This window comes from Echeneis naucrates, chromosome 16 (assembly GCF_900963305.1).
Source record: "Echeneis naucrates chromosome 16, fEcheNa1.1, whole genome shotgun sequence".
Taxonomy (NCBI): Eukaryota; Metazoa; Chordata; class Actinopteri; order Carangiformes; family Echeneidae; genus Echeneis; species Echeneis naucrates.
The window spans coordinates 20,158,091-20,184,500 of NC_042526.1; the positions used below are offsets into that span (position 1 = coordinate 20,158,091).

At 40.9% G+C, this 26,410-nt stretch overlaps 1 protein-coding gene across 2 annotated transcripts in view; it reads right to left on the bottom strand.

The window, feature by feature from the left end:
* LOC115056109 (NT-3 growth factor receptor-like) overlaps window positions 1–23,702 on the bottom strand; it is an 82,028-nt gene extending 58,326 nt beyond the window's left edge. For both annotated transcript variants that reach the window (XM_029522373.1, XM_029522374.1), the window contains exons 1-4: window positions 23,306–23,702; window positions 16,496–16,570; window positions 14,404–14,475; window positions 10,285–10,356 (exon numbers count right to left, since the gene is read on the bottom strand). In XM_029522373.1, the coding sequence (XP_029378233.1) occupies window positions 10,285–10,356; window positions 14,404–14,475; window positions 16,496–16,570; window positions 23,306–23,577 (491 nt within the window). In that variant the 5' untranslated portion in view covers window positions 23,578–23,702. The remainder of the gene's footprint in view (window positions 1–10,284; window positions 10,357–14,403; window positions 14,476–16,495; window positions 16,571–23,305) is intronic.
* Window positions 23,703–26,410: the final 2,708 nt, after the last annotated feature.

Here is a 26,410-nt window from a genome sequence, read left to right on the forward strand (position 1 = left end):
GGCTTTAAGAGACATAAACAACAGGTAAAAAAACAAATTGGCTCCCAATCAAGAGCCAGCTATAGTGGGCATTAGTTAAAAATGTACACTTCACTCACGGAGAGTGAGATTCATGCATTGTGTGAAATGCATGTCACAACTGTAGCCACTAGGTGGAAGCATGGTACTGAAATGTAGTTCAAAAAAGTTTGGGATAATTCATCGTTTGACCACAATATACCCACTGAGCAACCCAACGTTGAAAAGACATCTTGCAGAATTAAAGTTTTTCCTGACATATTTGTTTAATGTCTGGTTAAGCCTAACCTTAACGTCTACAAGGTCAAATACAAATATATATATATAATAATATCTGATATGAATAATTAACCTATAATATAATATATAAAGATGTCTGAGGTTGGGATTTTCTTTGCTTGCAGCAGCCACAGCTAAGCAGAGAGAAAAACAACTACGCACAGTCTACAGAAGTTTCAAATTCCATACAAGCATTTGTTGACAAGAAATTATTTTAACCAGTTTCATAATTCAGATATGATTTTTACTCAACAAAAATGTATAAAGATCAGTTTTTACAACTTAATAAAGCAATTCTGTGAACTGAAAAGGAAAGATAAAGCTGCTTGTGTTCACACATGCATCCGTGTGTGTGTGAGAGAGAGTGCTTCATTTGGAACCAGTTTTCCTGTTCACACAGAAAAAGAAGTGACTCTAAGCTGAATTGCTGTGAAAGAAGGGAGCAGGGCTCACCTTTTGTCTGACAAATTACAGAAGGCTACTGTATTTAAGTATCTAAATACATATGCACAAGCACACCTGTTTGGTCAGATATAAATAGAGGTGCTAACGTGTCTATTAAGCTCATTACTTTCAATACAGCCGATGAGGGAGTAAACAACAATTAGCCTACAGGCAGAAAGAAAGCCGGTGAATCAAATCAATAAAACCTTATTTTTCTGATTGTTTAACAGTGGTTACGTTCAACAGCACAAATAAAGCCCACAGCTTAAATATGGACATTAGGGTTTTTTGTTTGTTAGTTTGTTTTTTTATGGTTTCTTTGGAACATTTTTGAACTGGTAACATTTAAATTCCTGACCTGAATTATTGTCACACAATAAACAAACAAACAAACAAATAAATAAATAATTGCTAGTAGTACACACAAACTCCCCGTCTTGTCCAATGACTGGACAGTTTCAATTGGGAGCCTGAGGCAATGCATGGACCAGTCCCTCCCTGTCCATTGTCATTCACAAACACACACATCCTAAGAAAAATCCTTCACACCTTCTTTTTGTTTAGTTAATGAGCCTAAATTGTTGTGACTTTTATTAGCATACAAAAAACATTATTATCCTGAGAAGTTTTTTAATGTTTCTAATCCTTTTTATCTGAGACTAATTATACATTTGTGTTGTTTATTTTAAATTTGTAAAAAAAAATGTGTAAGAATACAGCACAATAGCCTACTATAAAAAGAAATACAGTATACACATCTTTTTCTACAGTGTCTTCAAATTACTAAACTGTCTTTTTTTATCAATAAAAGACTTGACTTCATGATAACTTAGGAGTGGATCAGGATCAGATGGGCACATTGCAGCATCTAATTAAAAGATGCATGAGTCACGCATGAATCCAACCAAATTAAACAAGGACCCACTATATTGTCATTCACTTCAAATAGCCAGCTCTCAGAGACAGATTGTTTCACTACAAGCAGGAGAGGAAAGCTGTTCCACTGCACCTGTGTGTCACAAGTCACAGTTTTGTCAGGCAATGTTTAAGTTCAGTTTACAGAGGTTTTATCACTGAGCCAAAACATTTATTATAAATTATTTTATATAGCATTTTCATTTTTAACAGGGGTGGTTATCTTTTAGAGCATGATAATTACAGTGTTGTTCTTTTGTCAGTTTAAAGTTTGTTTCAATAGGATTCTTTGAATGTACTGCCTCGTTAATATAGTAGTGCGTATACCCGCTTGGTATGCAAGAGACCAGGGGTTCGATACCCAGCCACAAGGCTCCCACTAGTGATACTCTTGTGCCAGTCCCAAGATAAATGGGAGGAAGGATGCCTGACACAACCTTCAGCAAGAGACCAAGATTAAGAACTTTATGATGTCCACTCTAGACCTTTCAGTGGAGACTGTAAACAACACCACCATCCACCGCTTCCACCCGACTCAGAGCCAGAGGAGGAAACCATCCCCATCCTGTCATTTCCAAGTTCGAGTATTACCAACAGAAGGTGCTTGTTAAGACCAAAGGACGCAAACTTAAAGGCACTTCTTCCAGGGTGAATGATTCATTCCTGAGAGAGATCAATGAGGGGCAGAGAGTGCCTATCAACCCTATCAAGAAACAAACAAAAGAAAAAAGGAGGACTACACTCACGGTAGACGAATTGTACATTGGCGGTCAGTTGTTCTCCCACGCCAATATCACCGCCTGGCTTTTTTGGAGGATAATGGGATAGTGTAATATGAAAATATCAACTTGGCTTAAATAAGTAAAATACATTGACATAAAAATAACAACCAACATCAAAGAAAAAAAATCTCACAAAAATGTTAAGGTTTGTCTCTCCTATCCTTTCACTCACCTTGTTGGTCTTCCCCTGCTTTCCTTTCGTCTTTCTCCCTTTGAATATGTCTCCTTTTCCTCCACACTCCCTTTCAGTCACCTCCTCACCTCTCCAGATTTCCTATGCAATAACTTTTTCATTGTAGTGCTTTGCTTACTGTTTCTTTTCCAGGTCTTGATGCTCAGTTATGAGGACATATCCTTTGGCTTGGTGTACACACCTCCCTCAAATATCCACACATTTACAATCCAACATTGCAACATTAACTTCCACAGTCCATCACTGATTGTAACTCCCTACAGCAGTGCCTCTAACCTGCTGCCACGGTGCGTGGGTGTGCCATGGGAATCACTGCCCTACATAATAATAGTAGTAGAAGGTTACATACACACATGCAGATCATTCTAAATATTCATACAGATTGACTGAATGCTCTCTTGCATTCATCTTCTACCGCTTTTTCGTTTCTGGGTCCCTGGGCTGCTGGAGACTATCCCAGCTCACATTGGGCGAGGGGCAGGGTACACCCTGGACAGGTCGCCACTAACTATAGTATCCCGGAATGTGCATGAATGCTGCTGCACGAATATTAACAAGAACTAGAAAAAGGGATCACATTTCCCCAGTGTTAGCTTTTCTTCATTGGTTGTTAACACAGCTCTTAATGGACAAACTCCATCATACCTCATAGAGCTCATAGTTCCTTACTGTCCTAATAGACCAGTCCGCTCTCTAGATGGAAGTTTACTTGTGGTTCCTAGAGTCTCCAAGAGTAAATCGGGAGGCAGATCTTTCAGTTACTAGGCTCCTCTTCTAAGGAACCAACTTCCTGTATTAGCCCTTTGCTGTGCTGCTATAGGCCTAGACTGCTGGGGGAAGCACTGAGCACTTCTCTGTCTCTGAGTTTTTGGACTGTACTCCTTTGTACCGAACCCTCCTAATAAATGACCCAGAGAATTTCCCTTTCTCCCAAGGCATACAATGGAGTCCATTCATATTTTAAGTCGTTAAAATATCAGTCAACAGGAAATTGAAGATGCATTGAAATACTGAAGCTTAAAATAAGGCTTTAGCTGACCTGCTGGACACAAAGGTAAAATGTGTGCTGGTATTGTGCTCCCTTTTGCTTCTTCTTTGGCTTTGGCTTGGACAGGAAGCCCAGACAGAGGAAGATGAATGATGAATTGACTGAACTAGGTTAGATAAGGGGCAAAGTTGCGGAATTTTACTTCTCGCTGTTTCAAAGTGACTATGAGAAGAATGAATGAAGAACAGTTTGAGGAGTTCTGTAGTGAACTGCCTCAGGTCTCTAAAGAGACCAACTCCCAGGCAGACCGCCTCCTGACTGGACAAGAGCTGCATGCTTCCCTTGACAGCATCACTCCAGGTCAGACAGTCAATATACTTCTTTATTTTCCTCTTCCTGCTTTCCGTACACCCTCAAGTACTTCTCAACGTCATTACGCATAAATGTGGGTTGCCAGACACTACATCCCTTCCCTTCGAGATAATGACTTATATTACTATAACTCACTACACAACCATTAAGACTAATTAACTAATTGACAGTATAACAACCTGTAATAACACAAGTAACTTTGTAATACTGTTTTCTTAACATCACACTTGTACTAGCATAACTTTACTGTGACACATCTTCGTGTTCACCATACTTGCATAAAACATAACTAACCAAAATACTTTAGTAAAGGCTAGAGGTGAATTGAAACTCATTGATTTAAATAAAAAGCCTTATTAAACTCAAACTCTGTTTCACAAAAACCTCTTGAGTTTACTCAATGTAGCTACAAAATATATCAAGAAACCTTCAATTTATGAAACTTAAACTTCTCTACCCACACAAAATATATTAAAACAATACATACATTTCTTTTTTTTTTTTAGTTTAGATGTCTTGTTTTCCAACTTCACTTCAAATAGTGCTTCTTTTTTTTATGTTACAATAGCCTGAATGGCGAGTGGTGGACTACGCTGCCATTAAGACATGTACCAGGGATTATTATGCTTATTATTATTATCTAGTGTGTGAGATAAATTGGCAGCCTCCTGGCTCTTTGAGGTCTGCTGTCCTGCTGGGGGTCGTTGTCAGGCACTATCTCAGCAGGTCCAGTTACACGATTTGGGGGTCACGTTCATATGGTGTTTGTTTTGCTTCTTCTGCCATAACAGTACTTTGTCACCCTGTTTCACCATGCTTTTATTTGAATTACCAGTGCCTTCTCCTTCCTTACAGCATCGTCCTGCCTCTTAGGTTGCAGCTGCAATTCTGACAGTTCCGGAAGTTTGGTTCTGATCTGTGGGTTGAATAGTAGCTCAGTCGGACTGTGACCTGTGACACAGCGGGGGGTACTTCGATAAGCTAGAAGAAAAAAATCCAGCTCAGTGCGCCAGTCCTTCCCTCCAGCATGAGCTGCTCGTGTGGCCGTACAAAGTGTTCTGTTCTGCCTTTCAACTTCACCATTTGCCTGAGGCCAGTGTGGTATGACATGGCAATGTGTGATCCCATGTTCCTGTAGATATGTTTTGAATTCCTTTGACAGAAATGAAGTGTCATTGTCCGTCACTATGCATTCTGGGAGCCCGTGTGTTGCAAATGAGCGTCTTAGACATTTTATTATGTTCACAGAGGTGGGGTTCTGAAGGATAAGGATAAGGAAAGATGGTGCCCTGATGGAAATGGTCAACACAAGTCCATAGCGAGCATCTGCCATGGTTTTTCTGCGAGCTCGTTCTCGTAGTAGGAACTGCCTGTGAAGTCAGACTGTTGATTTGGCATGCATGACATGAAATCACTAGCTCCTCAGCTTCTGGATGAATCCCAGGCCACCACACTTTTGTTCGTAGTCTCTGTTTTGCTTTTGCTATTCCTTGATGACTTTCATGTGCTAACAACAGTGTCTGTCGTCATGCAGCCAGAGGATTTACAATTCTGGAACCTCTCAACACTAATTTCCCCAAAATGGAGTGCTCAGATTTAACTGTCTGACAAACAGGTTCACATTTACTCCAGTCATCAGTTTTAATACAGCTCCATAAAGTAACTAGAGTGGGGTCTGCTGCTGACAATTCCTCCATTTGGTGTGGTGTAAAAGCATGTGGGACTGCATGGTGAGCCACACAGTAAATGTGGTCCACCATTGTTCCCTTCTGTACTGGCTGGTTGACAGTTGGATGTGACAGTGAATCAGCTGTGTTCTGTGGGCCTGGCTTATACACAACTTTAAAGCGATAGGGCAGAAGCCGCAAAGCCCATCTTTCAATCCTGGCTGGTGGTTTGGACTTCGGTGGATAGATCGTTTCCAGAGGTTTATGGTCAGTGACCAGCACAAAGTCTTTTCCGAAGAGTAAAACTGGACATGAAATTTGTACCTTGCCTTGCCTTGTTAGCCTCCTAAGTGGTTCAAATGTTGTGGCTAAATTAGGGATGAACCTGCCACAATAGTTCACAAGTCTCAAAAAACTCCTCACCTCAGCATTTGTTGGTCGGTGTTCTCCACCGCTTCAATCTTAGACTGAGCTGCTATATTCCATTTTTGGATAACAAGTGTATGTATATGTTGTGCACTCCAGGAATGCTTTGCAGTACTTGTCCAATAATGTGTTGCTATGTCTCAGGTGCAGATGAGATACCAAACATCAGTCTCTTATAATGCCATAGCCCTGTATGTGTTACAAAAGTGGTGAGCAACCTGGACTCTTGCTCCAGCTCGAATTGATGATATCCCCACTCCACATTGAGTTTAGAGAATACCGTGGCTCCTGTCATGTCCTCCAGTATTTTGTCTATGACAGGGATGGGGTGCCTTTCTCGAACTATGGCTTCATTTGTTTTGCGCATGTCCACACGCAGTCTAAGCTCTCTCTTAGCATGCACCACAACTAGATATGACATCAGCCTCCTCAAGCTGTTTCAATTTCTCCTCCACTTCTTCTCTTTCTCACACTGAAAGGTATTCTGCGGACAGGTTGTGCAACTGGCTGTACGCTGTCATCCACATGCAGCTTCAGATGAAAGTCTTTCAGTTTTCCTAAGCCCTAAAACAATATTTGTATTTGTCCTCGAGTTCAGCTGTGAAAGCTGTTACATCTTGTGGCTGGATTGTGTTCACCTGTTCAATAGAGCTGATGTTTAGAAGTCCCAGTTTCATGGCAGTGTGTCTGCCTAACACATAGATTTGTGCCTCTTTAATCACTTGGATTGTTGCTGTGACTGTTTCTGATGTTTCATTAGCTATGAATTCAGCAGTGAAAACACCATTTACATGGAGTGGCATTGTAGAACCAAATGGATAGACTCTCCTCTCTGGACGCTGTAGCTTGATGTAGCTTCAACTTCAACAAACTTAGATTCTGTCAATATTACATGAAGCACCTGAATCTATCAACATGTCTACTAGTTGGCCATTTATCAATATGGGCAGTGTTCCCTTGGCAGCACAATTATTATCTGTAAACACATGGTCATCTTCACTGTCACTGGCTCCTTGATGTGTTACTGTTGTTGTGACTCTATTTACTTTATGTGTTCTCTTTATATTACACATCTTTGCGAAATGTCCTTCTTTTCCACAGTTAATACAGTTTTTTTTCTTTGTCACTGTGCACTCAAGGCTCATTGGTCCTGCACGCCCACACCTGTAGCACTTGATGGTGTGCTCCTCACGTGGTGACTCACTTTGGGTTTTGGAGAATCTGGAATTCTTTCCACAGCAATAACTGTTAATTTTTTCATCTTTTCAGCCTGATAATCTGCTTTTTCCATCACTCTTGTGATTTCCTGGAGCACTGAGAGTTTTAAATCTTTTTCTCGCAGCAGCCGTCTGCACAGTGTGTTTGACGAGCATTTATCAATCACTTGATCATGTATGAAATCATCTCTGTTGTCCCCAAACTCACATGTAGCTGCTTGTTTCTTTAGTCTCTGTGCAAAATTGTCTATGGACTCTCCTTGTGTCTGTTCTGCTTGCCTAAACACGTCTCTCATAGGGAATATTTTTCCCTATGAGAGGATGTTTAAAAAAACATCCTTGAACTTTTGCTGAGCAGCATTATTTTCAAAACAATACATTTACAATGAATAAAATAAATAATAACAAAAATATGAGTGAAATAAAGTAGTAAAAAACAAAAAAGTCCACATTTGAACTTTTACTTTGTCAAACTAACAGTACCTTTGGTGACCAGCATAATTTGGTCCTGACAGTGTACAAGTGTACACTTTTGTACAGACAGAACATTTCTCAAAAAGAGTTAGCTTCTCCACTCTGTCAAAAACTCAGAAACGCACATGCTCCTTGCCGTGTTGCTGCTAGCCAGATGTAAACTACAACTCGAGGCTCTTCTGGTCACTTGACTTGGATGGACCAATATGCTACATGCTGGGGGGTGTTTCGGTACAAAACACTGAAGCAAGCTACTAAAAAATATTTGGAATTGACACACACGCTTTTATTTATTAGTAATTGATATTTTAATGGAGTAGTCGATACCAAAATGGGTGACATGCGGGTATCAATATACATCGATACCATGGGATCGACCCATCACTATTTTCAAGCCCATAGAGTTGTCCAGCAAGGCTGTGCACTGTCAGGGATGCTGTATGTCCTCTCCCTGGAACCCCTCCTTCATAAAATCCACTCAAATTTCCAAGGTTTGTTTTTACCTGGTTTTACTGATATAATTTTATATGCTTATGCTGATGTTGTTTTTATAAAATATCAGCGGGATGTGACTACAATATTTAGTATTACCAATTGTGCGTGTCAGCTTAGAGGACGAAATGGTGACAGCCCTTGCTGTCAGTGAGTAGCTTGTGGGCCACCCAATTCTCCTTCTAAGCCTGACATGGAAAAAAGATGGCGTGAAATATCACAGGCACAGAAATGAAAATGTGATGAAAAAGAACTGGGGGAATATACTATTATTATATATAGAGAGAATCAAGAGCAAACCATAAAAGTAGAAAGGGATTCACTGGGAGGAACCTTGAATCTCAGCTGGCAGTGGTTGATGGAGGCACTGCACCACCCTGAGATGGTGTCTGTAAATAGCTGATATATGCAGTGAATGAGCTCCATTCTGGGGTTTATGCTCAGTCTAGCTGACCCATAAAATCATGGAGCTCTGGAGGCAGAGGCTCTCTGGAAAGTAAAGTAGTCTTCTCAAGCAATACAGCAGAGGAGTGGCTGAACCTGACCGCATGAATGCTTTCCCTGACCTCCACCTGCACCCTGCTTCTGCAGAGCTTAGCGGTCCTCTCCTGAAAGTCTGAGCTTGCACAAAGCAGACACATTGTGTATATGAACTCTGTGAAGGTGAAAAACACAAAGGACCTGTGCGATAGGGCAGCCACCGTGTGGACAGACAGATTTGGGGGGACGGTGTCCACTGTGATGGACTTCTACACCCCTTTTAAAAAAAACGAAAGGGTGAGTGACAGTGGAGGATTGTACACAATGCTTCTGCCACCAATGCTTTTGTATGCATTTTAAATCCTAGTATTATATACGAGTTCCCTTTCTATGGTCTGTATGAGAGTGTTTTTCATGTTTTTGCTGAGTACAGGAGACTGACTGATTTTTCTCGCGTGTTAGCTTTTAACTTTTTTAATAGGTTTTTAATCTTATTCGTGTTGTATTCTCTGCCCTTATTTTTATTGACCAGTATAAGTGGAAAAGAGCAAAATCACAGCGCCGCATTTAAAATTTCCTGATAGGTGAAGCGAAACTTGCAATATACTGGACTGGCAGAAACAGACTGCTGAGCCCAGGTGTGATGTTGGGACAGAATGGAAGCAGGATGTTTAAGTCAGTACTGCTTCTACATGGCCACAAAGAAAATGAAAGCTTTCATTCAGCAGTGGGGATATATGGTGAGGCTCTCTGTGCAGTGTCGGATCAGTGAGAACAGGATATTGCCTCGTAATAGGCTGTATCAATTCTGTATGTAAACATCAAGCGATCAGACTGTCGAAAATATGCCACGTGTCTGACATGTGTCTATATGCACCTTGAATCCAGGCTGAATCCACTCTTCCATTAGGACGAGGGAAATCCTGATATTTAGCATCAATCATCAATCCTACCCTAATCTACACCTTGGAGCTTTGAAATGTCCAAATTGGCATTATATCTGGATTCTAGACAGGATTGTATTATTAAATGTGGATGCAAAATCAGGATCAGATAATCATTTTTGAAATGCCCAATTTTGAGATTTAATCCTATCTGGAAGATTCTGATCTAAAACTTAATCCAGACAACACAAAACATGGAGACCAACGTCTTCACCTTGATCAATGTCTTCACCACCAACATTTAAAGGTTGTGTTCAAGGGTGAGCAGTTGGGGTTAAAATTTCGAGTGGGGTTGAAATTTTGAGGTTTGGGGTCAGACCATCAGACCAGATCATAATAAAGTTAGACCAACAGGTCTCGGGGACTTGCTTTGCTGCCATTGAACTTCAACATGGATTAAACTGGAGCAACGAGAGAATTACAATACCGTTGCTTAGTTTCCCGTTCCTACAGCAACCACTAACCAATTATCATTGTTATCATGGTAAACTCTTTTCCTGCGGATGGTATGTGCATGTGCATGTGTGACTGTGTAGTACTTTGTGTGTGTGTGTGTGTGCGTGTGTGTGTTTTTGTCATCGCAGAGGACTCACAGTTCAACCAGCTGCAAGTGTTCAAAGATCTGCCAGGACAGCGTGGTCAGCATCGGGTTCCTGGAAAGGTTTCTGAGGGACATAAGGGAGGAGTCAGGAATATCACCATGAACACATTTCCTTTTTATTATATCAGTTGGTTAGTGTGGTGATGTCATTTCCTCTACAGTTCCCCTCATCATCTGTCTAATCAAGGAGTTAAAGATTCACTGCCGTTTATTTATATTTATTTACTTCAAACAAACAAAAGAAGCAAGCACTAACTAACAGAAATGTGTCAAGATCACCACAGGTTTTACCTGCCTTCTCACCTGTCTCCTTGCCTATCTCTTCACCTGTCTCTGCCTTTTCATCAGCTCCATTACCTTCACCTGTGGCCTGATTAGCATCATAAATACTTATACAATACCCATTTTCAACCACTCTGCCACATCATTCTTGGCACCATGCAAGACCTTCCAGCACTCTCTCTCAGACTGATCTACTGGTTTCAAACCAGCCCATCTCTGTGAAGCTTCCTTCATCTTTGCCCTGGCAAATACCCTCGCTTTCTGAACCTGACCTCCATCTCTGCCTGCTCCTCATTTGTTACCTTTGAGCCTTTTCTCCCTCCACTGGAGGAAGAGAAACAGAACAGACAATAAGAACAAAGAGAACTAAGCAAACACAAAAGAGCCAAAAAAAAATGAGAAAATAGAACAGGAGAGAATGACATAATAGGATAGACATATAGTAGAGAAAACAGAATAGCAGAGACCAAGAACAGAGACAAGAAAAGAACAGTGTATAGGGAGGATAGGAAAGAAACAGAACAGAGAGAAAAATAACAGAACTTGAATAAACAGGAAACAGAGAGAACGGAAATAAAGTACAGTAGAGAAAACACAAGAACAAGAGACAACAGAGAGAATACTAGTGAATACGAACAGAGAAAACAGGAGAGAATAACAATAGAGAGAACAAAATCAAGTGAGAACTAGATAGCAGAGAGTACAGAACACAGTTCCAGAACAGCTGATCTGAGTTGGTATGTTCACCTTGCACCTCTATAAAAAGCCATCACCAATGGAACCTCAATACCACGAGTCACCATGACAACCGGGAGAAAAAGATCCAGTTATTAAACCCCAATGGCGATATAGGTCTTAATACAGGCCTATGAAGAGTATGAGCACGTTTCACCGTAAATGTAACACCGCTGCAGTAGCAAAGGAGAGAGAAATGGCATGAGCAAAAATTTCTACCCGAGTCAACGCGTAAGTTTTAAAGTACTTCCATTGATTTTACATTTAATGGTAAGAGATTTTAGCTTACAGTTACAAAAATAAATGGGAATAAAATCAGATTTACATTTAGGTGCAGTCCATCAAGGGAGAAACGTACTTGGAAGCAGTTAAAAATTAAATATAAAAACATCATTCAAAAAGGTAAGGCATATTTTGCTGGGCTATGATTGTACCTCACTTTAATTTAAATTTTATTTTTTTAAATTGACTTAAGCTATTAAACAAAGTAGATATTAATTCAAGTAGTAATTTTAACCCCTAATAAAATGTTGTTTTAACGTTATCTAATTTAAAACCCCACTCAGTAGATTAACACATCATACAATGTTTACACATTTTTATTGAAGTCACATTTTTATTAAAATGTGACGATGTGCACACAAATGAAATAAAATCTACTAATTTAAAACAAGAGATTCACGTTTGAGTTCTGCTTAGCCAACAGAAAGAAGGCAGAGGCCCAAAAAACGGCTGGAGCCATCACCACCACCTCTGACAGAGGCTGAGGAGCTGGCTTTTAGCCAAAACCGTGAACGACCGGTGGCTGAGGGCATCCCGGGCGTAAGCTCATCTGAGCCTGTCACCCCTCAAGACACAGGTGGATACATCATATATATAAGTTTTATTTTTTAAAAGACACAAGTGTATACTTACATCTAACAGTTTTATATGTAAAACTATATAAAATCTCCCTTCAGCACCCCCAACAGTTGTGGATGGTGTCATCTGCCTCATTCAGCCTCCGACTGAAACAATTGAACACTGCTGTACACAAGCTGTAAGTATTCCATTCTCAGATCTTGTCTCAGATGGCTGGTCAAAGTATTCTGAAACAGTATCTCAGTTCAGGGCTCTGTCCAGACTACAGGTCCAGTTCAGTTCAGACTGCAGACCCAGTGCAGTCCAGACCACAGGTCCAGGCCAGTTGTTCTGTCTCTCTAAGGAAATATTGTGTCTCCTGTGATTTGAACTGATGATTACTGAATCCTGAAACTGCTCTATGTTCAAACAGCTGCGCTGTCAAATCACCACAAGTGTCAATGACTTAATTAACCTTACATATCATTTATTTTGTTGTTTCATTGTTAACCTTCATTAACCCTTGTTGACCTTTTATAGCCTTTTTAAAGTTTTTATAACTTTTAATAAAGTTTCTTAATTTATCATAACTTGTTAAGCCTAATTACCCTAACCCTAACCCTGACCTTAATTACACGCCTAGTCCAACATTGTTTGTTAATTTTGGGGGTTGTAAGTGATGTCCACAAAAGACATCCAACCACTGGCTACAATCTAAGATAGGTGTGAGTGTTCCAGGTAATAATACAGCCACAATGTATAATGTAGAATGAGTCGATCGTTATGGAGAAATAATCCCAGGTAGAATGATTAACATTATACATCGTGGCCATATTCTTACCTGGAACACACGCGCCTTGCTAAATAAATAAATAAATAAATAAATAAAAATAATAATTAATATTAACGAGTAATATTAGACTAGGCGTACTAATCAGACGAGACCAGCAATTAATAAACTGAAAACTCGTGAATTTAGTGTAAATATCTCAGACCGCTTTATTGCATGCGCCTCCCGATAGTCTTCGTCGACACTCCGAACAAGCTGGTTTAGCAGAAAGAAGGTGCTCCAGAATTGTAGTCGGTATGTTAAACGCCAAACGTCCCGGTCCTTGTGTGTGTTGTGTTGGTGGAGAACGTCTTCTAAATTTGCGGTCATTATCTTGGTAAGAAAGTGCAGAAATAACGCCACCAAATTTAGTGAATCCCTCTGCTTTACACACTACATCAGCAGGTCCCACTTCCACATACTCTGCAAGGTCTAAAATGTCTTTAACCAACTCCAGATAAAGTTGAAGCACACAGTCCGTAGCCGTTGTTTTCAAAGACTTTCAGGCTTCTGAACAAAGTAATCGATTAGACGCGATTCACGTTAGCCCCGCCCACTGACTTTGATGGGTGAGTTTGACAGATAAAATAAATTCATGAAGAGCTGCAACACAAGACCAAGAAATATTTAAATAAATAGTGAAATAATGAATAATAATAGTGAATAATAATAACAATAATAATAATAATAATAATAATAATAATAATAATAATAATAATAATAATAATAATAATAATAAAAATAAAAATAATAACAATAATAATAATAATAATAATAATAATAATAATAATTGTGAAATAATAATCATTAAATGAACTGGTATTTTAATTAATTAATGACACATTTAAGTAAGTAAAGATTTATTTTTCTATTTCATTCTATCCCTTTTGGTCCTCCACAGTTTTATGGTAAGTAGCAGAATAAATTATGTAAAACCATGCTGGAATTAAGTAATTATTTTTCTGTATTTTTATTTTAGTTTCAAAGGTTTGACCATCTTTAAGGTGACTGTTAGGCCTACATTTCTTCCCTTCAGCTGTATTTAATCAAACTTGAATTTAAGATTGTTATAAAATATATTTTGACCCCCCAATGTTGACCTGAGGTTGGCGCCAGTGTTACCTGTTGTGTATGAGACTGCCTACTGACGATCAATTCTCTTAGAAATGGGCTGCTCATTCTCAGAAGAATCAATGGGTATGCCAGAGTCGTGAGAGGAGCTCTCTCTCTCTCTCATGAGAAAATTTTGTGACCTGATATTCTGGACAAGAACTCAGTGGATGACAACATTTGAAACAACAGTCACACGTGAATGTTACACTTGAAGAGGCATCACGCCTGTCAGAGCAGTCCAGAGATATTACATAGGGCTACATCAGGTCCTTGACTGCATAGATAAGTGTGTGTGTGTGTATGTGTACTCACATGTATTGCAAGTGGGGGTTCTTGGAAAAGACACGAGCATGGATAGTCTGCAGGTTGCTCCTGGTAACAGTGCTGTAATACACAAAAAGAGTGTTGAAAAACATTAATTGGGAGCAGTTGTTTCTTTGCTTGATCCATCATCACAGCTGCAGGAAGTAGATTGAAGAGCGCTGAGGAGAACTCATGGTTGTTTGATGATATTCAGTGAGGGACTCCACATAAAGAGGTCTCTATGTCACCTCAGTCCCTCCAGGCTCCACTAAGAGACTAAGGCTAAGAGACTGTCTCTGGCTCTGCTTTAAAGAAGCCGAAGCCCACTCTGTTAAGAGACTTATTTCCTGCTCTCTCCCTACCTTTCAGACCTCTACCTCCTTCTGACTAACTGTGTTGACTAAGTGTGTTTATTTTCATTACCTGTCTTGCCACATGTGGAGATCTCAGATGTCACTGGAGGTAGCAGTAAGACAGAAAGAGCAATGGCCAAAAAACAATGACATTATCCTACATCAGAGAAAGCTATGGGTTACTGCCTCTGTCAACCATTCTATCACAAAGACTATGATAATTTTCAAAGTTTTTCTGTAAAGTATCTTAATTATTATTATCAAATATGACTTTTTATCAGATAAGGAGCAAAAATCGAAAAACTAGCCTGTATGATGTGAGTTATGGTCAAGTTCAGTTTTCTGTCAAAGGTCTTGGTATCTTAGTTCTTTTGTTATGATCTGATCACCTGATATTGATCTGAGACTGAAACATCAACATCAATTTATAGGATTGTCTACAAGCTCCTCCCACAGTCTGAGACCAATCCTTCAGGAAGAAGTGAACTGGTTTGAGACTAGTATGAGGCCTGAATCTAGAAAGGATCTGCTGACAAGTGAAACATGTTGTGGCAACCTATATTGCATGATAGAGCGCACCGCTAGTATGCAACCTGGAAACACCCATTCACACAACTTAGTCTGATTAGTCCGCAGTTACTTCCACCATTCAAGTCTCCTCTAGCTATCAGTTCAATCACAAGTGGTGAATTAGATGAGTATCAGTAATGAAAGTGATGGAGCAGAAGCATACACAGTAGCCAAAATATGGCAGTGCTGTTGCCAAACAATAAGAATGTTGTGGGTTCGGCATTTGTATGTTCTCCCCGTGCCTGCATAGGTTTCCTCTGGGTGCTCTGGTTTCCTCCCACCATCCAAATACATGCATGTCTAGGTTAACTGGTGACTCTAAATTGTCTCTGGGTCTGAGTGGTTGTTCATCTCTGTCTGTCTCTGTGTGTTGGCCCTGCAATGGTCTGCTGACCTGTCGAGGGTGTACTCTGCCCTTGCCTGGTGTTAGCTGGGATTGGTTCCAGTGCCCCTCAAAACGCAGAAACGGATAAGCAATTGAAGGTGAATGAATGAATGAATATTGTTGCACTAAACATTTATGTTGTGTGGTCCTGATTTCAAATAACGGCCATTCAATGAGGAGGGCGTATGTTTATTACTGTGTACATCATTTGTAACATTTGATTTCAAGTGACGGGCAAAAAAACTTGACTCAACCATCTTAAATGCCATGAAAGACCTTGCCTGGCATCCCTAAACAGAGAAAGCATACTACTAAAAACAGAGAAAGTAGACGATAAACAGTAAAACTGTCACAATGTTAGACACCATCTGCTGAAAAGTGAGAATGGTGAAGACAATAGCTGGTGACAGGTAAGACATGTGATGACACTGCCTGGTGACAACACAAGCCAATGAATCAATGGTTTTACATTTTGGGTCCTCCCTGTCATTGCGCTGGTAATTTCCGTGAACACAATACAAACTCAACTGTATTAACACTGTAAGTGTTCACTAAGGCCACATTTCCATGTTTTAGTTATAGGTAGGACCATCCAGCTGTTTCACACTTAGGAAACATTTGTCTCCTGGTGTGAGACTGGACAACCTGGTTGCTTCTGTTCCATTTGTTCTTAAAGTCACTTTTTGTACAAAAGTTGTTTAATGCCACCGCGACACATGAATTAGTAGGATCCACAGTGATAGAAGATGGCACACCCAAAGCACAGCACACAGACACTTGTGTTTCCACTTACAGTCTCTCTAAGCTGGTGTAGAGCTCCATGTCCACATCCCTGAGGGTCTGCAGATCAGTCCAGTTCTCAATGTGTCTGCAGAAGAGAAAACATGTCGTTACAGATTGCCTGCTGAATGTTACAGCTGAATGCCCAAACAAAAGTTCACAATGGCTCCAGAAAGCCAACCTTTCTGCCAGCTGCTTCACCATCTTCACCCATGACATGCTGAGGGGTTGAAAAGGGATGAGGGAGAGAGAACAGGGTAGAAGAAACACAGATAACTGTGAAATAATGATTTATTATTACACTTGTGTGTTTTCATGGTGTTTGTGAAGTGTCAGGCTCAAACATATTAACCATGTAATGTTTTCAGGTCTGTGTGACTCAATGGCTTTGGCTCATTTTCATAGACCACAAACTGTACACCCCCAACACATTTATATTAGGTACTTGCTACTCGGGTCCACTGGACCCAGCTTAATAACCCAGCCTAATCACTCTGTTCCATCTGGGTCTGCTGTTAGCATTTGTGTGTGTCAGTGTGAGTTTTATGTTTCTGCCACTGCCATTCCCGCATGAGGTTGCAATGTTGTTGCAACATTCAAGTATCAACATTGTCTGTTCACATACTCACCGCACATTTTACCCTCTGTCTTGTGTGAACAAAGCTTTATTATCTCATACCCTATCCCAAGTGCAAATTGGAGGCAGGACACCACAGCTTTATGACACAATAACTCTATAATATGGCTAGCTTTATAGTAAAATATGTAATGTAGACTACACTTTGACAGTGTGGTTCCTTATCATAACTGAACAAGATGGCCAAAAGACTCTCTGCTCAGTCTTGCAACTGATTTTGGAAGTGAGAAAAGCCTTTGATTATGATGTAAAGGAAGAGGTTTCATAATGTGAGGATCACATTTCTGAAAATTCAGAGTCTGACAGTGACTTTGAGGAAGAGGATGAAAGTGACCATACGCCTAAGTGGCTGTGTGTCAATGAGCTTGAGGGTGTGGGAGAGGTTGTGTGGGATTATCTTCTTATATGAATAATTTGTTCTCCTTGAGTGTATTGTATCTTTTAGTTGGAATTCTTGGGTTGGTTAATTATTCTTTATTTTTCATGTTAATTGAATAATGTTGCCCATTTGATTTAGTATCTCTGGCCAGAGACCTTGTTTCTTTGCTGACTCTCTTCGTTTGGTTTTTTGTTTGGTTTATGTTACAATTAAGAAAAAAATTTTGAATTTTTGGGTCCAAATTTCTATTTGAGTTTCATCCCTACACTGTTAGAGTTTTGCATTATGACATTTGTGATTATTTTTTCCTTGATTTTGTATATACTGGGTCACTAATTGTGTTCTCCCCTCTTTCTTTAGTTGCTGAGAGCCAACGGTGGTGGCGGTGTCCCGGGTGGTGGTTCCCTTCGTGTGTAGTGTGCCCTTGGAGTTTGGTTTTCTTTGCACTATATATTTTTGTTGTATGTCACGTATGAGTGGGGTGTTCCCTATCCAAGTTTGACTCCCTTCCCCAGTTTTCCCCTCACTACCGGTAAGCCTCAGCACTAGGATAGGGTGTTAACACATTAGTCTCTTAAGTCGTTTTTTTTTAACACATTGTGACTGTTAAAATAAATTTGTTAAACATGTTTTAATACACTGAACCACATCTCCTGCCCCTCCTTGTATTACTTACCTGTGTGCCTTTCCATTGCTATTATATTTAAACTTCCCTGGGTGAAATTCCAGGGGTGGTGTTTTTCTTTTAAAGTGTCATAATCATAGATTCCTCCCTTACAATAGTGTACCAACACTCGCATCACCACACATAGTTTAACTTTTAAAGTAAAACTAAACTAAATGCGGCAGTAGTTGAACTTGGGGCAGACGAGGTTGGGTGAGAAGGGAAAGAATGGAGGGGGATATGGATATCGACGACAGAGCGTGCAAAACGAAAAAAAGAAAGTTTCACATCAAATGGCTTGTGGAAATTCTGATAGACTGGTAACTTTACAGAGTCACCAGCCACATTGGCTGGTGATCAAAAAAGTTAATTTAGAACCCTGGTTACAACATAAAAACATGAACACAACACAAGGGTTAAATATTCATGAAAACCCGTGTGTGTCCTTCAGAACAGTGCAGACAAATAGCTGATATGGGAATAGATGGCATTTTGAAGAGTTTAATTATCTTTGATATTTGTGTCTGTGGTACCAGGTGTCAACTTCAATAATCACCCCCTTAAACCTGTAGGTTTTGCTTGCGTTTTTATTGCACCTTCTCTCATCCTGCCCCCATCCCCAAAATGCTGGTCCTCTTTTATGTTTCTTCATCTGAACCCAACCTGTCAAGGTAAATGGCTGCCTTCCCTTACCTCTTAAAAGGTTTTTCTTGCCACTGTTGCAAAGTGGAGGGATTTGTTGGGTTCTCTTAAACAACTCCATAAATACATTTTGATAAAATTTGATTAAAAAAAAAATCTATGTCCTGCAGACATGGTGGATCTGACCATGTTAGACCTGATTGTGGTAAACTGGTGCACTATGGTGGATCTGTAAGCTATAGCATACCTGTAGACCACATGTGTCAAACTCAAGGCCTGCGGACCCCTTCTTGCCTGCAAGATCGTTTCAACATATGAATTTTTTAATCGACCAGCTGTATGAGGCACCTACCTGCAAATTATGGTTCTTGCTACCTGCAAGAACCATAATTTCAGCTTCCCTAACGACACACCAGGGCAGCATGTAGTGGTTAGCGCTTTTGCCCCACAATAAGAAGGTTGCGGGTTTGGTTCTCGGCCTGGGACCGAGAACTAACTGGTTCACAGTTCAGTATCCATCTGTCCACATCCTCATCATTATCAATGAGCTGACTGTAGCATAATCAATTTGGTAAAAACATACATTAGACACAGACACAGACACACTGAAAGCAGGTTATGACAGCAGCATCTGGCTCCTCATCACTCTGACCTGTTTCATCATGAATAGCTTCAGTCCATTACTGAAGAAAATATTGACTTGTTTCATTTTCATCACTCACAGCATTCTAATATTGATCCTCAATCACTGACATTTTGTCATGAACAACTCTATATGTCAAATGAAGAAAGGAGGGTGGGGGAGAAAGAGGAGGAGGATGAGGAAGCGGAAGAGGACGAGCACAAAAACAGGAAGGAAGAGAAGGGTGAGGAGGAGTAGCAGAAGGAGCAGGAGGAAGAGGAGGAACTAGAAGAAAAGGATAATGAGGATGTGCACAAAAAAGGTGAAGAGGAACAGGAAAATGACAAAGAGGAGGAGGTGGTCAGCAACTAGACCATAGTGTGTTAGTGGGGAAAACTGCTTTTTCACTACTGATATGACAAATGTATTGGCATCATAGTCATAGTTCTACAGGTAACACACTGAAGAAAATCAAATCTGAATTACAAAGTGTGCTAACACACACACACAAACACACTCACAAATGTGTCCATTGATCTGGTCCATTATGGCTGCTAATGTTATTGGATATTTTAGCATTGTGTAAAAATCAGTTAGGGCACAACTGGAGCAGAAGCACTGATCATACTGAGCAATGGGTCTGGGGCAACGCACCTTCATATGAGGACTTTATGGCCAATCGTGTGGCCTGGTCTGCTCTCATAGCCTTGCCTGTGTGTGGAAGATCACTTGTTGAATCATCACAGCATTTCTCTGGACCTTCACATATCCTCCAGAGCTGCTGCCTCTGATAAGGCTCCACCAATATCATGAACTATCCAATCCCCTGCTGCCCCTCCCACACCAACGATCTACCTCAAGCCTCCACCAGAAAACAGAGGATCATGCAATCCAATGAGTCCCTGTGTCTCAGGAAGTCCTGCAACACCACACCAGTGTCTATCAATCAGTTCACAGCAGGGGTCCTTGTAGTCATCACAGGGACAGTAACACTGATATATTCACTAACAATCACTAATCTTCAGTTGGTCCTAAGATAACTCACTGATTCTAAGTATAAAGAAAACAAAAGAAATTATAATTGATTTTACAAGAAATTCATATTTATCCCTTCTAATTATGAATGACAAATATATTGAAATTGTACAAGTATATGAGTGATTAGTGAGGACAAACATGTAATATTAATACTAATGCGATATATGCAAAGACTCTTTAGACACTTAAAAGCTGACAGCACCATGCTGAAAGTTTTATTTAGGACCTGCGATGGACTGACAACCTGTCCAGGATGTACCCTGCCCTCACTTAGTATGAGCTGGGATTGCCTCCAGTAACCCCCGTGACCCGGAAATGGATAAGGTGTTGAAGATGAATTAAAAGTTTTATTTAAAGTTTGTTACCTTTTGGCATCCATTGTTGGGGAGGAGTATTGTCCATACAAAATAAAAACAAAATTGACAAGATTGTTAAATATGGTGCCACAATAACTGAAGCTAATGTACAGTATTTCCTATTTGCTGGACAGGCACAGATGATAGCAGGCCCACAATACCCCCTTTGGTCTGAGTATGCCCGGGATAAGGAATAAAAAGGGCTATCATATCTTTTCAGCTACTTAGTCAGCTCTGCAATAAGGTATGAACGCTTTCACTGGTGCAGTTGGTGAGAGGTCAGAGTAGTTGACAGTAGTGCTGTTTGAGATAGTCGTCTTTGTGTGAGGAGTGGTGATGGCTGGCATTAGGGAGTGACTCTGGGTGTTCACGGTCTAGACTTTTGGAGGTGTTGTGGGCCTAACTAGATGAAACACCGGTGAAAGGAGGTTCCCACCCAATGACCCCAAAGACATGATAGCTATCACCGCTCACTGGCCTAGTTGGATATTATCTGTAGGGAACATAGAGCAGGGTGAAAGTTTGTTGCTAGGAAGGTAATCACTGAGTCTGGTCCATTTTTTGTCACAAAACTTTCTTGTGTTTTTTCATTTACAAAATGGCTCGTGTCACTTTACATTGGTTATCATTTTTTGTGATCCTAGATGTTGTTATTACCGTAATTTCTGGACTATAGAGCACACCTGAATATAACCTGCACCCGCTAAATTTAAAGAGATAACTGTTTTGTACATACATAGGCCGCACTTGTTAATAAGCTGCAGGTGTCAGAAACATGGGAGTAAATGGCATATGGCAGGAACTGTGTTACACAGAAAGATTTCGCCTTCTCGCCAGATTGATCAACTATAACATCATATGCATTGCTTCGTGTGTTTTCCATGGTATGAGTGGTTGCATTAAAACGCAAAGTAAATGACTGATCTGAAGGATTTAGTGTGGGTGCGTTTAATTTAATTCAAACAATTTCATTGGCCCACTGTGACACTAAATGTATTGGTGGTATGAAGCTCGTTTCCTGTAAACATCCATAAATTAGCCGCATCGTTGTTTAAGCCGCAGGGTTCAAAGCGTGTGAAAAAAAAGTGGTGTTTTATAGTCCAGAAATTACAGTAATTGCTGTCTTTCATTCTGATCTATAGATTAAAGCTGACACAATTTACACTGCCCTGCTACACATTGGCGACCTGTCCAGGATGTACCTCACCCTTGCCCAATATGAACTGGGATTAGCTCCAGCAACCCCTGCAACCTGGAAATTGATAAACTGCTGAAGATGATTGAATCAATGAATGAACAGTTGGCACTGAGATATGATCGAGGGTTGAATGGCATTAATTAAAATCATCAATCATCATTTGAGACATTGTAATGAACAAATTCAGTCACCCCCAAGCAAAAGAATAATTTTCTTCCTTGTAAGCCTGCCATACAAAGGAATGGAGTGAGCTCCTCCATGCTCCCTAATCAGGAATGACCTCAGCCAACTGTGCATGCGCATATATGGGACGTGACAACAGCTTACATGTATTCCTGTCACCCAAAATGAAGACAGAGTGATCTTAGATCCAGGAAGCTCAGAATTAAAGCTACTAATTATTTTTGTGCACTTTGAGCTGAATGGCCCATGTACTCGAACAGGATGCACAGTCCTCCAGGGATGGATTTGAGCAATGTCATCGCAGCCTGCCCTTTGTACTGTATGTCCATCACACTCAATGTCCATTCTGTCCTCATGGAGCCATGTCTCAGTACAACAGATCAGTTATTATTTTGAAAATCCTCCTCATGTTTCAGACCCACTGCAATCTCATCACTTTATTTCTCAGTGATCTGACGTTGGACAGATTAATAACTAAGGATCAATTAATTTGCAATATCTATATCACAAAAAAACGCAATTAGATATTTTCCCCATATTTTCTCCAAATCTCTAGTCTCTGTCCAGATCATGCCATACCCCCCACCACCACCACAACGCACACGCACACAAACAACAAAACAATGATAAAAGAGGACCAAGAGGAAGATGGTTGCAGTGTGCATATCCTCGCTTGTTGCTGTTGAACTCACAATGTCCCATCGGTGAGTCTGGGGAACACTACTTGATCACAACACAACATCACGTGTAAAAAACAGACGTTAACTGGTGTACACGACTTTTACCTGGCCGTTAACTGGATGTTGACAAGTCCATGAGGAACGCGACAATTTATGTTGATCTGCATTAGAAAATCATCTGGTTCTCAGGTGATCTGCGTTTGTCGTGATCTTTATTCAGTGCCCACTGCTTTATCCAATTATCATAAAGCCAAAGAAGCAGAGGTGATTCTGATGACAACCTGAAATGAACCTGGTTGACTTGGATCTATGCGTCTATGCGTTTTAAGTGTTCTTTGTCCCAGACTAACTGAACGCAAACCTCAAAAAGCTCAGAGTGACGTTTGACGGTGGCAGGACGACTCTTGGAGGCGGCGGGACTTACATGGAGGTGATGTTCTGGGAAACGTCCTCAATGCTCCCGCTGCTGTTCCCGGAGACGCCGCTGCTCTGGAAGGAGAGCAGCGGAAAGAACCTGCTGTTGTCAGACTTATTGCAATAGATCTCCGTCGGCGAGCAGATGCAGGTGGGTGGGCAGTCCAGTAGGGAGCTCAGGTACTTGTGGAAGAAGATGCTGAGCAGAAACACAACCTTCCACCACGTCCAGAGGGGGCGGCGGACACCGACTGCGCCAAACAACGCACCACATCCATCCATTCTCTCTGTTTGGCTTTCTCTGCAACTTTGCAGTAGCAGCACAAAAAGAATCCAATCAAATCCGCAAAAGAGTCTCCTCCGCGTGCAAGTGGGCTTGTTGTCCCCGCGGTCACTGGTAGCACACCGTCATGTCCACACACTGTGTGCCAGTGTGTGTGTGTGTCTGTTTGTGACAGTACCTCAGCTCTTAATGATGCCAGTCACGGTTCCTCTGTCTGGGACGAAAACGCCGCTGCGTGACTGAAAAATCCCTCCTGTCCAGGTACATACGAAGGAGTCTGAGCGCGGACAGGCCGGTGATCGTTCTGTCCTCCTGCTCTCTCTGCATCGTTTTTTGTTATCCTTCCATCCCTATCATCCCACCTCTCTGTTGCTGTTACCGCCACCAGAGGTTCAGCATGGTAGAGAGACTTAGAAAGCCACTGAGAGGCAGAGAGAGAGAGAGAACGCGAGAGATACAGAGTCCCCCTACCGGCCAGAAGGGGACTGACTGATGCGCGCGCACACTGGGATGCACAGACTGTTGGTAGTAATGTTACACAAACACATATACAAAGAGAGAGAGAGACAACAGACAGACACACTCCACACATACACACACAGAGAGCGACAACAGATAGATATAATCTAATGCACACACACAGATACTGCTGTCATTTACCTGAAGCTTAATCAGAGCATACAGATCTTGTATGTCAGGGAATACAAACTATGGAGCATTGACGGTGGAACACTTATTCTGGAATACTGAGTGTGGACCATTGACTGTGAACAGCGGAACACAAACTGTGGAACAGGGTTAGACAAATTGCTGACACTGCTACTGCAGGGTGAGTCCAAGAAGCTGGCCCCAAGCTCATCCATCCAGTCGAGATCCAGAAAGTTATCAACCTGGTGACCATCTGGGCAAATCTGCCCAAGTCTATGTATCTTAACCCCTCTTTCCATTTTTCTAGGGGTTGAGCAGTTCTGAAAGAGCTTACTGGTCCCTGCTGCCCTTCATTGTATCCTGCAAACTCCATAGTTCCTTATTTCCTCGAGATTTCCTCGAGATTTAGGAATACTTCCCAGCTGGGGAAGATGGATGGGTCTGTCAATGAAGAGTTTTGGTGCAACACAGACAGTAGTCAATATACATTGTATGTGACTGTATTTCCTGGTCCATGTCTTAGTGTAAAGAGCTGCTCTGCTGCTGCAGCTATATTTGTTCTGTGGGTTTGGTCCTAGCTGTTTAGGGACTTCTTAATGTACCTGTAACCACAATGCATTATGGGTTATCCTCTGATTCCTAATGGCCAGTTGATGTACTGCCTGCAACCGCACTGTGGCTTCATGAGAGATGGAAAGATGCAAACCTTATTCTGTGTGTGAGAGAGGAGGGCCACACAAACACACACGCACAGTGTGTGTCTCCTCTAATTGTTCTCCCACACTGCATTGACGAGATTTTGCTCTGTGTCTCATCAGTGGAATGATACTGCACTGACTCCACAGAGACCAGACTGAGACTGATGTTTGTTTGTTCAAAGTCTTAACGTCATGGTTGGTACTAAGACCAAACCACTGTGCCAAATATCTGAACAGTTGAAAGACATGCATTGGTTCAGACCTCCCACCCAATACATATGAGGGAGAAAAAGGAAACCAGGTTTGATGTGATGAAAAAAGAGACAAAAAGACAGGGTGATCAGTCTGTGCACAACCACCATCTGTTGCTTCAATAATTACTATTAGTCACCATTAAGAATCTATTTAATCTATTTATTTTTATGATCACTTTTTCTGCAAATGTTACTTATTGGTGATATCTACTAATGTACATTTAGGCACTATCAGCATTAATCCTACATACAGGTGTATGTTATGCTTGAATTTTTTTTGTGTTCTCTTTACTCCTGTCAGGTTTTGAGTTAATTCTGTCCTGTCCTTGTAACTTCCTGTTTTATTTTGTAGTCCTGGTTCCTTCGTGTTCCCTGTTACTTTACTTCCTGGTTGTGTCCCATGTTGATTGCCTTCCCTGCCCTAATGTGGATCACTTGTGTCTTGTCTAGCACTGTATTTAAGTCCTGTTTTCAGTCTAGTCCTTGTTGGATCCTTGTTGCTTGTCCATGCCCTGCCTTGTTGTTTTGCCCATGCCCTGTCGTTTTGTCCATGTTTTCTTGTTCAGTTTATGTTGTAGATTTAGTTCAGATTAAAGTCTTTTTTCGTCACATACCTGGTTTCTGGCTCCTGCAATTGGTCCTCACCCTGCAATGCACTCGCACCGCATCTCCCGTTGTGAAAACTCCCGCTCAATTCCCAACCCAAATGGTCGAGACAGATGGCCCTGCTTCTGTGTGAGGTTTCTGCCTCGCTTGCTCATGGAAGATTTCTCTTTCAATAATAGTTGAAAGATTTAGTTCTAGACCTCTTATGTTTTGGTGCTTTAAAAAATATATTTGACTTTATTTGATTTGAGACCCAAATAAGGGAATATATGCAACAAGATGAAACCTGGATGGATGATGTCACAGAATCTGCATCCACTGACCAGTCACTATCACTATTTCTTCTGTGTGTGTGTGTTAATGTGTGTGTAAGGGAGAATCTGACAGTCTAAAGCAGCGGTTCTCAAACTTTATTATTCATTTGGCATTGTCAAGCCCCAACGGCCTTTATCGCCCCAACAGAATGGTGCACCAGGCCTTTTTTTTATCAAAATTAATTTAAATAACGAACGTAAAGTAACACCAGTCATAGCACCAGAGAAAATAAAAGTGCATTCCAATCAAAATTCCAATTGTATCATCACAGGAAAAATGGAACATAAGAATTCAACTGAATGGGAGCATAA